At 48.1% G+C, this 15,794-nt stretch overlaps 5 protein-coding genes across 5 annotated transcripts; 3 read left to right on the top strand and 2 right to left on the bottom strand.

Moving 5' to 3' along the window:
* Positions 1-77: 77 nt before the first annotated feature.
* Positions 78-938, bottom strand: AGABI2DRAFT_43280 (hypothetical protein; the record flags this gene model as incomplete). Its single annotated transcript, XM_006453687.1, has 2 exons — positions 78-821; positions 894-938. Coding segments are annotated over 2 exons (789 nt in total), but the record flags the coding sequence as incomplete, so codon positions are not given.
* A 3,705-nt stretch (positions 939-4,643) lies between these two features.
* AGABI2DRAFT_114227 (hypothetical protein) lies at positions 4,644-8,249 on the bottom strand (the record flags this gene model as incomplete). Its single annotated transcript, XM_006454410.1, has 10 exons — positions 4,644-5,612; positions 5,668-6,074; positions 6,136-6,420; positions 6,475-7,212; positions 7,261-7,287; positions 7,339-7,531; positions 7,587-7,738; positions 7,795-7,820; positions 7,883-7,942; positions 7,999-8,249. The coding sequence occupies 10 exons, from the start codon at positions 8,247-8,249 to the stop codon at positions 4,644-4,646; spliced, it is 3,108 nt and encodes a 1,035-aa protein (XP_006454473.1).
* Positions 8,250-8,340: 91 nt separating this feature from the next.
* Positions 8,341-8,791, top strand: AGABI2DRAFT_197638 (hypothetical protein; the record flags this gene model as incomplete). The annotated part of the gene is made up of 3 exons (XM_006454409.1): positions 8,341-8,428; positions 8,476-8,558; positions 8,608-8,791. The coding sequence occupies 3 exons, from the start codon at positions 8,341-8,343 to the stop codon at positions 8,677-8,679; spliced, it is 243 nt and encodes an 80-aa protein (XP_006454472.1). The 3' UTR covers positions 8,680-8,791.
* A 73-nt stretch (positions 8,792-8,864) lies between these two features.
* On the top strand, positions 8,865-13,043 carry AGABI2DRAFT_214572 (RNA-dependent RNA polymerase). The gene is made up of 6 exons (XM_006454408.1): positions 8,865-10,337; positions 10,386-11,434; positions 11,497-11,705; positions 11,759-12,766; positions 12,892-12,971; positions 13,025-13,043. The coding sequence occupies exons 1-4, from the start codon at positions 8,875-8,877 to the stop codon at positions 12,632-12,634; spliced, it is 3,597 nt and encodes a 1,198-aa protein (XP_006454471.1). The 5' UTR covers positions 8,865-8,874; the 3' UTR covers positions 12,635-12,766; positions 12,892-12,971; positions 13,025-13,043.
* Positions 13,044-13,473: 430 nt separating this feature from the next.
* AGABI2DRAFT_197629 (hypothetical protein) lies at positions 13,474-15,576 on the top strand (the record flags this gene model as incomplete). The annotated part of the gene is made up of 5 exons (XM_006454407.1): positions 13,474-13,598; positions 13,643-13,894; positions 13,947-14,208; positions 14,262-15,413; positions 15,470-15,576. 5 exons carry the CDS (start codon positions 13,474-13,476, stop codon positions 15,533-15,535), a joined length of 1,857 nt encoding a protein of 618 aa, XP_006454470.1. The 3' UTR covers positions 15,536-15,576.
* Between the last annotated feature and the right edge of the window lie 218 nt (positions 15,577-15,794).

Below are 15,794 nucleotides of genomic sequence, written 5' to 3'. Positions count from 1 at the left end.
TCTGACACATCGGACAACGACGTTGACGAGCTCATAGGTGTTGTTGCCGCTGACGCAGTCGCACGCTTCGGAGTAACTGGCAATGAAGGAAGTGTTTGAGGACTGAACCGGCCGCCTTGCAGATAGTATTGTACCACAAACGTGGCCGCTTTGGAGTAAAAGGCATAGGAATACTTTTTAACGAGCGTTTCCGACAGATCATTCACATGTTTGGACAATCGGGCATCAAGGTATTCGATGACTTCTAGACATTCATCTGTTTCTTCCCAAAGACGACGTGACTTGCCACAGAGATAACGAGCAAGTGTCAAAGAAGACAAGGCGATTGTAGAAGGAGGGTACTTGATAAATTCACGATAGAAAAGGGTGATCTCCATCAAGAAACGCGCAACGTGTTGAACTTTGGCCTCTTCCGCGTACGGACCACAGCACATGAGCCGCAGCCAAGCTTCAGCGGTTGGATGACCGAGAGTCCACTGAATTGTGGAGAGGACGTGACCTTCCATCTGTATAAAAGCGGATTCTTCGTAGGTCTCGCGGCAGATCTGAGCAAGGTCTTGAACAGTTGGGACACGCTCTTTTGCATCCTCAAATTTTGCGGCAATCCAAAGGGCAGCACAGCCAACAAGTTGGTAGTGTTTGATGTACACGATACGACGGGAGACATAGCGATCCACGATGTTGAGAGTGAGGTATAGAGTCTCTGGCCGAAGGCGGAACGTAAAGTGAACTTCAACAAGAAAATCTACGAGGCAGGGGCGCATGTGCCACCGGATCTCAGGCTGCTGATCCATCGATTGGGTCGAAGACATCGTGAAACGCTAAAGACGTATTGAAGGAAGACTGAGCATGGATTTTTCGCATAGAAAATACGATCAAAGGGATTAACTGACCTCCATATCATGCATATAGTAACGGATTTCATCGCGATACTCCTCTTCGAGGAGAATGCTTTCTTTCCTACAGAATTGGGCTTCACGAAGGCGCTGTTGCTGCTGTAAAAGGGCGAGTTTTGCGGAACGGGGAGAGCGACAGGCATATGAAGCGAGAAGAGAGGGTGATTTGGATGCCTTGCTGATACCATGGGGGGAAGGACGTTTCTTGGGGTAGACGAGGGAGTTGCGGGATTGACGTGTGGCTGAGACGGAAGTGTCCTTCATGTCGAGACCAGTAATATCTGAGGGGGACGAAGTTGGCGAGGATCTAGAGGAAGAAAAAAGGTCAGGACCGCCGAGGTTGACATGATCAAGGGGTGCCATCAGATGCGGTTATCGGTAAAAGACGGGGGGGAAACGCCCTTCGGGAAACGGCGCGGGAGCGCGAGAGAGGAAGGAGAACAGGACACAGGACACGGGCAGGCCTCGCGAAGACAAACAGAGCAAGTAACAAAACAGGGCATTCGATCGGGCAGGTAACCCAAAAATAACACAATAACGCAAGCGGGCAATGGAGGATTCAGATTACTCACGGGCTGGAGATGAAGCAGTCTGTGGAAAGTGCAACAAAAAGAGAGACCGCGGGTCAAAGGGGTCAGAGTTGAGCGGGTGGCGGCTGTTGTCTAGAGGGGGGAGAGAGGGTCGTAAGCGTGAGTCGTGTGAGAGAGGGAAGCAGAGTGTGCGCCCAGGACGAGGCTGGGGCCCAAGGGGAGGGCAGAGAAAAGGGAAACCAAAGAAGGCGTTGGCAAATGCCAACCAACCGTAGACTGATGTCCTCTGATGGCGTTCGTATCAACTCCCAACGGCCCAATCAGGACTCCAGTCACATGCATCTAGTCGCCCTGTCCATCCGCATATCATCCAACGACTATCCCCACCCGCCCAGCTGATCCATGCCCACAGCTGCAATTCTTTTAGGCAACACCATGGGCCGATAACTGCGGCAAGGGTATATCTACCACGCAATTGGCATACTGCTATATCGGGCGCGATCTCCCTTTCAATACTATTCCCACGACCCCACGTTTTTCGTTGAGCTCGATGCAGTGACGTAGATCTCCCGTCGTCCATAAAGCCTTAATGACAATTGGCTTACCTTTGATATACACCACTAGGCTTCTGCTCTCATTCAATATAAACGCTTCTGGCTCGACGCGTGGGCCACTTACCGACACTGGTGCTGGCAAGACGTAAGAAAAAATGTCTTGAAAACGCTGTTGCTCGAGGCTGTATGTGTACCATGTCAGCAAACCGCCAGTGCATATGGAAATTTGTCACGTACATTGGCCAACGGTTACGATGCGACTGGTGAGTTATTAAAGGCAAAAATTACTGAGTATTGTTGTAGTGGATTACGACCAGGATGCGGAGAAAAACAAAAGAATGACTGAAGTGAGTTCAACAGAGGGGAGATGGCAAGCCGGGCAGTTTCGCCAGTTGGATTGACGACGCGGAAATTTGCAAGGTCGTGCACACACTCGAAATGAATTGAGCGTGTCTTGAGAGGCTTACAGTCAGCGAGAACAGGAATAGATCCTTGCTCGGAAACTGAGGGTAGCACAAAGGCGACCAGAGAGGGATGAAGGGAAAAGTTACGTCGAGCGAAGAAGGAGCAACTTTTCAAGGACAAAGACAGGATGTCCGGTGCAGCGTGGACGCTTGTCCTTACTCAATCGTCAGGTTCACTTCGTAATTCGATCCTATTCGATCCCTCTTTTGATTCCACGCTCCTTGCCTGCAGGCAGCCCGCGTCTAATGTGGTATTAGGTAACTCCTTCTTTTGTCTTTTTTGGGACCCTTCCTCTCCAACGGGCTTATCTCCCTTCCTTTGTCGTCTTAGCTTTCTGCTACTTTGGTGTCCACAATCTCACGATTCCATCTGTTCCAAGTATGCTGTCGCTGTCCACCCCCCTCTTCCCCCACTTTGTCACTTGTTTTCTGCTTTTCCGTGGCGGCCTTACCGCCTATTCTGGCCCATCCTGTGACTTGCCGAGCGAGTGGGAATTCGATGTCATCGCTGACCGCCAGCATTTTTCCATCAGTAGTTCTTCCATCACTCCGCCGCTCATACAACATATCGTATCATGATAGTTATTATGGAGCCATACATTGGTTATACGCCTTTCCGTCACTTTTAAGGGTTTCCGGTCCCAACATCTTGTTTCATGGCGATGGTTCCTTTCCAGCCGCGGTTCCACTTCCCATGCAATCAAGCAAGTGTCACTTGACTCTTGAACGTATCTTAGTCGCTTTAACTTGTGGTGATTATGGCCTTATATGCGACGCACAGGCCAAAGCGTAACTAATTGCGAGATCAATACCAGATCCTGATCACTCACACGCCTCGCGCGTCTCTTGTACCGCCGTTCGGCCGTTCACATAACCTCCATGCATATCGATCTCGGAAGTACAAAAAATTTCGAGATTATCCGCTGCTACGCCGGTTACAAAAGGCAACATACTATTTGATGTGGCACCAGAGGATACAAGACAATTACCGGTCAGACGGTCCTTTCTACATTCCTACAGTCCTCCTGTCAGATATGTTTTTCAATCCCCATGTGGCTTTGTACAACTGTATCATACCCCACTCCCCCAAACGGTAAATATTTTGTCCACTGAGCGCTGAGCGTCGAATTTGCGTCGAACAGCAATTCGCATTTATCCGATTCCGCATCACCCCTCTCTATATATTACGTTAACTGCTTGGCTCCCAAGTGACTTGAGAGTTCATCAATATATTGGCCACTGTCTAGCAGAGCTTCGCAGAGGCTCATAGCTTATCACGTATTCCGCTAGAACCCCAGTCTCTGACATGAGTATCTGATTGAACTCAGGATGAACGCTGAAGATGGATACCTGAGAATCCTCTTCTCGCTATAGTACAAAGGAATTCCGCTAAAGAATTCTTAAGGGGTGAAAAGTGCGGACCGCGATGCTTTTTTTTTTGCAGCGGTCAATATACGTATCCAAGGGGAGAATGATCAGATCCCATTTCACACACCGGGAAAGGTGTGTTCAAGATGTCCCAGAATGTTTCATTCTCTTAAAGCTGATGGTATCAAGAAGCGATCGTGCAATTTAAGTCGGAACTAAGAAAGGAGCTTGGTAACTGTACATTGATTACAAGAGTTCTCCACCCCAAACTTGGGTCATGTTTTCGCAGGTTGCGCTTCCATTCACATCAAGATCATGTAGTGGCGTCTCGTGGGCAATATCTATATGTTAGTACTACATAGATGGAGCAGGTACACACTTTGGATTGACATTCCATATTTTCTCAGAGTGACATTGGAGCACATGGACCCGAGCATCCGCCGCATGATCATGACATATCAATCTTTTCGCCCAAGACAAAATCTCATATATAAAGCCAGAGGCCATCGATTGCTAACCGGCCAACGGTGACCGTGTAGGTATGCCTGGAATGCGCTCCCGATGCTCCAAGCGATACGATGCAATGCAATACGTCTCACGACTTCCACAATTCATTTAGCACCCTTTAAAACATTAAAAGCACGATGCATGACATATTATGGAACTCGCTAGTGATTTTGATTCAGTACTGACAGTCCGGCAATACCGCAGACAGGAAAATGAGAGTCAAAAGGAAAAAGAAAAAACGAAGCGGTATGTGATGGCATTCACGCAAGAATGTACATGATTCTGGCGGAAAAGGTGAAGGTAGCAGGTATGCAATCAGTGAAATCACTCTCGATGAGTACCACTCATCAAAAGGGCCATCAAGTCATTGGAATGACCACTATTTGGGCCGTTCATTCCTGGTTGGAAGTGAGGAATAAGATGTGGTGGGATATGAGGGTGACCCTGCTGCTGACGTGTTCCAACCAGAGGTCCTTGTAAATGATTAGTGTTTTGTTGGGGGTTGAACGGTCCGTTTCCTCTTGGCCCAGGTAAACCGAGTCCCCCAACACCAAGAACTTGGTTTGGATTCTGTGATGACCGTAGCTCTAGGTTGTTTCCAAGCCCAATGGGACCCAAGCTCGGGTGTGGACTTTGGAGTTGTTGTAAGTTGGGAATGGATCCTCGTAATTGAGAATTGTTAAAATGAATGTTACTGTTTGCCAGAAAATTATTAAATGGCTGCTGTTGCGAAGGAGGCGCATTGTGATGCAAAAGGGAATTATTTGGATGTGCGGGAATATTGAGCATCTGGGCAGGATCATGAGGCGGGCGGCCACCGAGATTGGCCAAGCCAGGGGGTAAACGTTGAGGCGGCAAACCGGACAGTTGAGAATGAGGGCCTACACCTGGTGATGGGCCACCGCGAAATTGAGCTTGATGCAATGGCAAGCCAACATTGCGTCCGTTCTGGGGGCCGTAGATTGAGGGGTTTGGTCCGTTGAACGGATCGGGCCCTCGTTGCTGCTGTTGCTGCTGCAATCGCTGAAGGTGGAAATGCAGCGCTTCGTCAGGTAATTCTTGATACATATCGCGACTTCGAGGAGGGGGAGCTGGTCTGAGGCCGGGAACCATTCCATCAGGAACAAACCGATCATCAACGAGCCGACTATCATATAGGGCATCCAATCGACCATTAGATTGAAAGTGTTGCGGATGTGATGGAGCATTAGTTATATTGTTTGTTTGGTTCAGAAGTCCATTGCTTAATGGATGATGTGGGGCGGGATGGCTGAGCATGTTGGCACGCTGAGCCTGATATATCATGTTAAGAGTGCAAAATAAGACTGCTTTAGTTTATGACACGTACTTGAGAAGAATTATTGAGCATTTCGAATATATCCTCCATGGTTCTTGTTGGAGGGTTAGAAGAACCGTCGCCGTAGATGGATTGTTCTGGTCTCTGAAGAGGGTTTGGTGAAGAAGATAGAAAACCAGTGGGAGTCTGTGGCTTGATACCAGGAGGTGCACTCTCCTTCGATTTATTGTCAAAGAATTTGGCGAATCGACTACCTTTGTGACTTGCGTAAGCTAAACCATTGTTGTCATCGTATGCATGGCCAGGAGGCAATGAACTATAGGGTTTCTCTATGGGTCGCTGAACAGCGTCAAACTGCCCAGATACTGCCGGTGAACCATAGTCCTCTGCGGAAAGAGCCCGTTCTTCGAATGGAGAAAAACCTTGAGTTCGCGGCGTCCCCGGTTTAGCCAACGTCTCTACAGCAAATTATAGAAGGTGATTTTAGAATATATACCAGTAAGTCTTTTTTCTTCTTACCATTCGATGTTGAAGAGGGTCCTGATGACGAGCTGACAGGAGACTTGGCGGATGTCCGACCCAAAGCAAGTAACCTTGAACCGGCCGGGGGGTTATATTCAGGTCTCTCAGAAAAGCGCCCTAAACCAGTTTCAGAGGCTAAACTGTCTGTAGCTGTTGTGGATCCCTGGAGCTTTTGTAAAGCTTCTTTTGACGTAGGAATGATAATACCGGAAGATTCAGGACTTTCTGCAGAGGGAAGATTGGGTTGAGGATGAGTATTAGGTCTGATGAGGACCGTTGGATCTATATTGCAGGTATAAGTCCAGGAGTGACCTGGAAAGGAGAAAATAGACTCACTCTCAGTGCGATGAAATGCAAGCTTAGCTTCTGGTGCAAGATCGACGGCAGGTGAAGAAGCATCGCTGTCAACTCTTTTCTCTTCTTCCCTTTTCATTAGCAGCTTGAAGAGTTGGATTTCGTCGAGACCCTTCTCGCCTGAGTCCTGTTTAGCGGATGTATCGGGTTCCCCGGGTTCTTCCATTTTCTCCTGTTGTGCTAATTCCTTTTCTTTAAGGCCCTTCTTCCATACTTGAATCCCATCTAGTTCACCGGTGTTGCTCTTACCACCCAGGATACCAGAAGAACTGGTTGGGACATAAGTTTCCATCCAGGCTGGCTCCTTTTCTTTTTCACGCTCTCTCTCCCTTCGCTCGTCTCGATCCCTCAGTTCATCACCATTACCTCCAGATCTCTTATCACGACCAGATGCACGCTTGTATCGACCATCTCTATCCTCAGCAGTCGCCCAGCGACGATCCTTGGATGGTTCCCAGTGGTCACCTTTTGTGCGTAGCTCCCGGTCCCGCTCGGCGCGGCGCGCAACCATGCGCTCATCGCGTTTACCATCATCACGCCAGCGGCGCGGGTCATCATCTTGGTCTCGGTCAGTATCTCGTTCGCGCTTGTAATCATTACGATCACGATCGCTTCTTAAAGCCCGGTCATCTCGTTCACGCATAGCTCTTGAAGGCGAGCGTCTTGATTTTGAGGAGTCTCTAGCCTTTGACCTGGCTCGTTCAGAATCGTCGCGCTCTGCTGACCATTCGATGTCAAAATAAAGGAACAGTCAGTGATAAAACTCACCGTCGTCGTTGGCCCTTGAGGCATCAACTACAACACATCAGGGTTCGGGCAAGCGCGCAGAAATCAAAAATAACTCACCTCGCCGCCAATCGTCACCAGGCTCCCCAGACCTTTTTTTCTGAGAATCTCGAGCTTCACCACGTCTGGTGGACTGGTTTTGGGATGATGTTTTATTGGAAGAATTGGTATTGAGTGGCGCAGAATCTCGTTCTTTTCCCCTTGCACCGGCGGGGAGCATCCCAAGGCGGTCACGATCATACTTGTCGGAGAGCTATGCAGTTGATACCTAATGAGGAGTGAACGAAAGAGTCAACATAAACGCTTACATGTCGAAGGCCTTCTTTATCTCTCGTTTCTCTATCCCGGTCCCCATCACGGTCACGGTCTCTATCTCCTGAACGCAGTGATTGATGTTTAAAATTACCCATCTGGGATGGTTGAGATGGTGTCGAGCGGAACGACGGGCGGGAAGATGCATCTAAGGGAAGATGTTAAGAAGGTAGGTTTATTGGACTGGGAAGAGATATAGTTCACCTCCGTCTTCAGTTTCCCTCTTGAACCTAATTGGATATTTAGCACGTAGATGAATAGACGAACTACAGCTATGGATACAAAGATTTACCTTCCTCGACCATTGGAAGCCAGTTCATTATCTTTTTTAGAGAGAAGGATTTCATTGTCACTGTTTGTGGAGACATGAGGCCGTCAAGGCGGAAACGTCAGAAGACAGAGACGAACCCAAACCACTGTCGCAATTCAGGCATATTCGGGGGAAGCTGGACGAGAGGGGACTTGTAGAGATGGAGAAGCTGCTCGCGATTATAGAGCCGCATTGGACGAGGTTCGGAGGGATGTCCAGCTGGTTTGCTCGGTTGGTGTTTGGCATCGTGCAAATTAGATTTTGCAAAGGAGTCGACGAGGGCCTTGATGGCGGCCTGCTCTTCTTCGGTTTGTTCTAGAGTGGGAGATTCGGGGGGCGGGAGGGACATGGTGAAATTGCCAGCAATGGTAGAGTGAAAGCAGAGTTGCGGGTCTTGAAATGATTCCACCAATTAGGAAACGCAGCGCTGCTGGCTCACAATGGCCGCCAGCCAGCCGACACTCAAGCACTTCATTCTCAGACAAGAGGCTCTGCGTCTCTACAGGCACGCCATCCGCGCATCCAAAGGTATCCCTCCATGTTCTTGCCTTTCCCAGCCCCTGACCAAATTTCAGCGGTTCAGGATCCCGTGACCCGCAGAGATACGCTGGCTTGGATTCGCAGCGAATTCGAGCGAAATAGGCATATCACTGACATCGTAAGAACCTTCTTCTCTCTCCAGAACATTCCGCCTCACCATCCCCGAGACCCTCATCCAGGACAAAATACGCGGGGGTCGGCGCGAGCTTCGCCAGCTCTTCCTCACCTCGATCTCTTGATAGCTTCTCGTCACCTTTATCTTCACTCATACCCAGCGTAGTCATATACACAGTCGGTCGTTCTGCTGCACACTCTGATAACTCGTGAATTAAATTAGTCCTTGACTTCCTTTGACACCTCGCAGCCGACCATCGACTTTCAACCCTTGGATCGTTCTTATCGTCGTATATCACTCATTCGCAGTCTACGCCGAAATGGAGGTCTTTATGCATAATTTACCCACCTTGGCCCAGGCAGATGAAATCAAGCTTTTCTTAGCTAGCCTCATCCACGGAAGAGACTTTGACTTTGTCAAGACCAATTTTGCTGTGCATCTCCACAGGCCAGGTCCTCGATCCCGAACAGGCACGTTTACCCTTTCAGACACAACTGTGGCAAGGAAATTCCTTGAAAAGTACGGCACGCTTTTGGGCGTCCCTTTCTATGGAAGAACCATTTACTTCAAAGCGAGTAACAAACCTCTTCGTCGAGAGGTAGTGGAAGTGGTTTCGCGCACACCTTGGGTGAATCCTGCCCAGGAAAAAGAGCAAAGAAGGAAAGAAGAAGTTCTCAGTAAATCAGCGGTCTCCATCTCCGCCGTACAATTCGGATGGTCATGTCGGGATGGTGTATACTCCATTGAGACGGAAGCCATTCAAAACAATGCTCGTCTTTGCTTCCATCCACAACGCCGAGAAATGCATGTAGTCATGGTATATGATGCCCAGCACCACGACACTATTGCTGTGCGCCATACATCCATTAATACATTGTCGAGACATTATTCCACCTTTGATGGAGAGCATGTTCTACTGCTCGATCTTGCGATGCCGCCAACCTTCTTGCGCAAAGACATGACCGCGTCTCAATCGCAGTCCACTTGGACCCGTATGTCAACGTTTCCACTTCTGGACAACTCCCATGCCCTTCCCTTCACTAGTCTGATTCTACGTATCGTGTTCTCTTCAAAGAAAAGCTCTGACGAATTCTCCCATCTTGCTGACGAGGCTGGATGGCGACATATCCAGTCTGATGAGGCCATGATCGAACGGCGCGGTCTGTTCTCTGTCGACAAGTTGAACTTACTAGAGTGGAATCTCTGCCGGTTCAATTGGTGTGTCGCCTTTCAACTGGCTTCGTTATTGCAAAATATGGTTCTTGACACTGCCGAGCTGCTTGAGCTTTTGCCTAGGGTTAGGGAGCTCGTAAGGGTCAAGGGCCGGACATATACCGCCAAGCTTTTGAGGGCGTTTTATAACAATTCCATTGCGCAGTGGCACAGTGACGATCCAGGCGAGCCTGTTGTGTCTTCTTTTGAAGCCACAAAACGAGATTTTGAGAAACAAGAAAACACGCTGACGCTGGTTCCGGAGGATGGAAGCTACTATCAGTCGCTTCATGTCATCATCACTCCGACCACAATGTCTTTACAAGGTCCTTATCCCGAGCAGTCAAACCGTGTCCTTCGACGCTACGACAGTAAGAATCATGAGAGTTTTCTGCGGGTCACATTCCGCGACGATAATTACCTCCAGTTACGTTTCGATCGCGATGTTGATGGACCGAGCTTTATCAGAGATCGTGTTGGCCGTTTCCTCAAACAGGGCCTTTCGATTGCAGGTCGTACTTTCACTTTCCTCGCCTACTCGCAATCGGCGCTCAAGGAACACTCAGTTTGGTAAGGCTCTACAACTTTATCAAATACTTTTCCATATGCTCGTTTTAGGTTCGTCAAGAAGTTTCACAACGCCCCATACGGTGACGTTGACGCGAAGACAATCATCGACAGTCTGGGAACCTTCGACAATCTTTCATATGACCCAACTCTCAAACTCTGCCCCGCCAGATATGCTGCACGCATCTCGCAGGCTTTTACTGCCACAGATGCTGCTGTGGTCTCTGTTGAAGAAGTTTTGAACCTTGATGATATCAAAACATCTGATGGAAAATATGTATTTACCGATGGGGTGGGCACGATGTCCCAAGATCTCGCGCGTGCAATTTGGGGGAAGCTTCGAAGTGCGAAACGCAAAAGTGGCAGGTCATCCGACTACCCTCATGCTTATCAAGTGCGCTTTCTTGGGTCGAAGGGAATGCTATCAATTGATCATACTCTGAATGGCGCCCATACGATTGCATTGCGACCATCGATGACCAAATTCGAGGCTGAGAGCGGATCTGGAGAGCAAGAAATTGAGATTGCCCGAGCCTTCGATAGGCCGACGGCATACTACTTGAATCGCCCTCTTATTACATTGTTGGAGGGTCTTGGGATTCCGACTAACGTTTTCCTCAAGTTCCAGAACGATGCTGTACAAGAAACAAGGAGTGCTACTTTGACTTTGAGCAAAGCTGCACGTTTACTGGAAACGCATGGTCTTGGGGCCTCATTCAGGCTCCCAGCGACTATGACAAGTTTGGCAAAACTAGGGCTTGGCTCGATACACGACGATCCTTTCTACGGTAAACTGCTACAAATCGCGGTGCATCATGTCCTACGAGATCTCAAACATCATGCACGCATTCCTATACCGGATGCATGGACGCTTGTCGGCGTCGCTGACGTCCACAGTTACCTTGAGGAGGGGGAGGTCTTTGCTTGTGTCAAACATCAAACTCGGGGCATCATTTTCCTAGAGGGTCTTTTACTGATATCACGTTCCCCGACTATCCATCCTGGGGACGTGCAAATAGTGAAAGCCATCGGAGTTCCCCCAGAGGGCTCCTGCTTTGCGAGAGAACCTCTTCATAACACAGTTGTATTCAGTGTCAAAGGTAGACCAACAGTTTCTTCATCGTTAATTCAACTAACTTCGTATGTTGGCACGTTTGGACAGGTAGACGACCGCTTCCTTCTTGTCTCGGCGGTGGCGACCTCGACGGTGACATATATAATGTCCTTCCGCTCAAAGAACACCCTGACTTCATGCCAAAAAGAGCTACATACGAACCAGCAGAATATGCACCGACGCAACGAAAACTCCTGGACCAGCCCAGTACCATGGATGACGTTGCCGATTTTGTGATGGAGTACATCATTTCGGACGTAAGATATCAGTACATTTCTCGGACTGATTCCTTGCTCATTGTTCGTCTTAGGTAGTAGGTATAATCGCCATCAACTGGCTGATTATCGCAGATCAGTCACCTGCTGGCATCGAGGACGAGGATTGTCTCAGACTCGCCCAATTACATAGTGATGCGGTCGACTACCCCAAGTCAGGGCGTGCGGTCAATCCGGAATTAATTCCGAAATTGAAATTTCCGATGAAACCTGACTGGAATGCGCCCGAAACAATCAATCCGGACTCGGCAAATTACTACCAAAGCCGCAAGGCTGTGGGAGTACTGTTCAGAGAGGTCAAACTCGACGAGATTCCGACAACTGGTCGGTTGCGCCGGCGGAGACAAAGACAGTCGGGACGCGTTGAGACGCTAACCGGAGACCTCTCTGCTTTTAGGTTGCACGATCCCGAATCCTCAGTGTTTGACCTGGTTGAAAAACGCGTGAAAAGATTTTTGGATACAGAAGGGCCCTGGGACTCCTCAGCCATTAGCGATGTCGCAAGACTATTCAAGCGCTTTTCAAACGAGTTCAAGGGTATTGCTACCAACCACAGCCTATCACACAGGAATATAATGCTTTCCGAAGAAGAAGTCCTGGTTGGGACAATTACTCAGAAGACGTCACAGCCTCGAGCTCGGAAGGAGAAGATGACTAAAGTACGCGAAGCAACAGATACATTGGTGAAAGCGGTAAGAGTTGAACTTGAGGGAGACGACAACAAGACACTGGAAGATTATCTCAAATATGCATGGTTGGCATGGGAGCTCTCTTTTGTCGAAGCAAGGAAAGAAATGTTCGGGGCGAAGAGTTTTGGTTGGCTCGCACTTGGAGGTGTATTTGACGCTATGAAGCAGATCGAAGAGCATGATGCATCTGAACTGAGAAGCTGGAGAAGCAGGAGAGGATGATTTTTGATTAGACCCCATCGAGATACAAACAATGTGACGATTAGTGAACATCCGTACAGTTTTTATACAAAAGCGAATGCCTCAAGAACACAAAGATCCAAATTGTCGGGCCTATGCTTGATTGCGAAGAACTGCAGAAAGTCAGCCGATAGCTTTGAAGAAAATTACCAAGGACTGACCAAGGATAACTGAGTCGCCACTACAAGATATCAAGTGAGCGATCCGGGCCAACAAGCAGATAACAGGCGCGCACGTACCGCAGAAACATCTTGCTGATGAATCGATCCTTGTTGACAGGTTTCTTATTCTTGCCTTTGGGAATTTCTGTCCACATCTATTTGCAATGCGTTGAGTATTTTGCTAACGAATAAGGATAGGCAGACGCACCTCTTTCACGTTTTCCAGCACCTATTTGACAGCCACAATAGTAAGGTACAAAGCGTGTTCACAAAGACGATACGTACCATGTTGCTGTGGCGATCAAAAGCCTTCACCCGGGCCAGTAATTTTTTGTTATTTCGTAGAGAGATGAGGACTTGAGTATGATTGCGAACGGCTTGCTGAAGAACAGACAAAGGTCCTTGCGATATCTCGTGCTCCTCCAACTGACGGAGCTGGGCCTCGTCAAGTTCAGATTTGGGAACGTGCACGTACTGGCTGCGGGAAGAGTCAACTCTGTTGGTTATAAACAGGCTGAAGCACATACCTCATAGTGAATTTGAGGTCTTTGAAATCGGCGAGTGCAGATGTATGTGTCAGGGAGTTGTTTGGTCCAGGTGGTTATACACAACAGCGATTTTAGTTGCTAAAAGTATTTTCTACATCTACACTCTCTATCTATGGGTCGGATACACCAAAAAGGCAAGGCAGGGGCAGCGAAAGCATACATAACTCGCTCCTCAGCTGTCAAAAAGCTTCAATGCTCCTTAGCTGATTTCCGTCGTCTCTGCATCTTAAAGGGCAAGTCTGATCAATCAATCTCCTGGCTTTGCAAGTTCACGGATAGAGTCACTCAGGAATCTTTCCAAGAGAGCCCAAAAACAAGAGGAAAGCCAACAAGGGTTCTTCTGCGCCCACATCTTTCTATTATGCCAAGGACATTGCTTATCTTGCACATGAGCCAGTGCTTAAAAGACTGCGTGAACACAAAGCATTCGCCAAAAAACTTTCAAGAGCGTTGGGGCGCGGAGAATGGAGTAGCGCAAAGAGCCTTGAAGATAATAAACCGGTTTATCGGCTAGACCATATAATTAAAGAAAGGTATGTTACAAACGCGCAGCTTCAATAGGTTAACCTTACTGGTTTCATCTAGATATCCAACTTTCGTCGATGCACTCCGAGATATTGATGATGCACTTTGCATGGTGTTCTTATTTGCATCGTTGCCTTCAGGTCAGCGTCTGCCGCCTGATCTCATTGAGAATTGCGCGAGACTTTCGGCGGAATGGCAACTCTATGTTATGCACACGAATTCTCTAAGAAAATCCTTCCTTTCGATCAAAGGTGTTTATTACCAGGCGGAAGCAATGGACCAAACAATAACCTGGCTAGTACCTTACCAATTCACTCAAAATGTATTCCTTGTTTTTTTTATCTTTCACTGAGACTTATTGATAAATATCCTTAGATTCCAAGCGATGTAGATGTCCGCGTGATGCTCACATTTCTTGAATTATATCAAACGCTTCTGGGTTTTGTTTTCTTCAAGCTCTATACGGATGCTGGTTTGGTGTACCCTCCTCCACTGGATGTCAAGAAGTATGAGGCCGCTGCTGGTGTCGGAGCATTTAGCTTACAAGAAACGGGTCGCTCTTCCTCTTCGACAAATCCAAAGCACAAAACAGTCGAGATCGACGGTCGCACAGTTTCGGGGAAAGACGTCCGTCAAATCATCAAAAATATTGCCGCATCAGAAGAGGATAGCGAAATGGACTCGAGCTCTCATGTAGTCCAACATTCTCCTGCAGCAAGTCAAGAAGAAGATTTCGTTCTGCATCCGTCAAAACATACAGAAACTGATGCTTCCCTTCCGACTTACAAGTCGCTTGAAACACTGCCGAAACCCCTCTCAACTACGTTATTTTCCCCTTATACCTTTTTCCTATCACGCGAGATATCCCGCCCAATATTCGAGTTCATAATTCGCAGTTTTGGAGGGAGAGTCGGATGGCCAGCATCCTCAGGCGATGGTAGCCCCATCAACATGGATGACTTATCGATAACACATGTCATCATCGATCGCCCCATGCCTCCTATAGCCTTGTCGGTGCAAGAAAAGGAACAACGATCGAGGAGGAAATACGTTCAACCTCAATGGATTGTTGATTGTATCAACGCTGGGAAAATTCTTCTTGAGGAACCTTATACTCAGGGTCAGACTCTGCCTCCTCACTTAAGTCCCTTCGGGGAACTCGAGGGCGCTTATGACCCCACTATGGCTATCAATAATGGCTCTCAACTTGAAGAGGAGGACTCTGAGTCTGAGAACCAAAAAGCGGAAGAGGTTGACGAAAATGGTGACCGTCACGATCTGAAGAGCTCACTGAAGAATGTGATCGAAGATTCTTCCGCTCTTCGAACTGCAGAGTTGGCTGCAGAAGTTGCAGGAGTGGATTATGACGCTTTCGAAAAAGAGGTCGGTAAATTGGAAAGGAAGAAGGCAGAAGAGCAACCTGTGAACGCCGTTGAGGAGGACGACATGAACAAGATGATGATGAGCAATAAAAAGCGAAAGCTTTATGAGAAGATGCGGCACTCTCAAAAGAAGAAGGAGTCAGAGGTAAGAGTTGTATGGTCTCAAATACTCTGCATTGCCAATTGACATATTTTCGATAGCGGATCGTCCTTGAGGCTAAGAGGAAAGCAATAATGAAGCAGAAGAAGAGAGACGGAAAGCACTGAAATTTGTTCATATACCGTATCATGCTATACTTCTTTCCACATTTACTGATAGTTGCATTCATGATGTCTCCTTACAGACTACAGCAGCGACTCGTTCTTTTTCCTTTGGCTGTTTGATGGCAAATTTCAAGAAGGAACATCTCATGCTCAGTACTAGTGATCACGGAGTGTCTTACGGACCACAATTTTCGGGACTGCCTGAGCTCGTGCAGGAGACCATGGATGCATCTCTTCGAGGGGCTGCGCGGTTAATCCCTAG

Source organism: Agaricus bisporus, assembly GCF_000300575.1.
Source record: "Agaricus bisporus var. bisporus H97 unplaced genomic scaffold AGABI2scaffold_1, whole genome shotgun sequence".
Taxonomy (NCBI): Eukaryota; Fungi; Basidiomycota; class Agaricomycetes; order Agaricales; family Agaricaceae; genus Agaricus; species Agaricus bisporus.
The sequence above is the reverse complement of the archived record's forward strand: the minus strand, read 5'-3'. Positions and strand labels throughout refer to the sequence as shown.

What these genes read in the sequence shown, in the direction of transcription:
- AGABI2DRAFT_214572 (XM_006454408.1), top strand. Translation starts at nt 8,875, where the DNA reads ATGGAGGTCTTTATGCATAATTTACCCACCTTGGCCCAGGCAGATGAA. An exon ending in CTCAAGGAACACTCAGTTTG is followed by an intron (nt 10,338 to 10,385) that starts GTAAGGCTCTAC and finishes TGCTCGTTTTAG; the next exon opens with GTTCGTCAAGAAGTTTCACA. An exon ending in AGTTGTATTCAGTGTCAAAG is followed by an intron (nt 11,435 to 11,496) that starts GTAGACCAACAG and finishes ACGTTTGGACAG; the next exon opens with GTAGACGACCGCTTCCTTCT.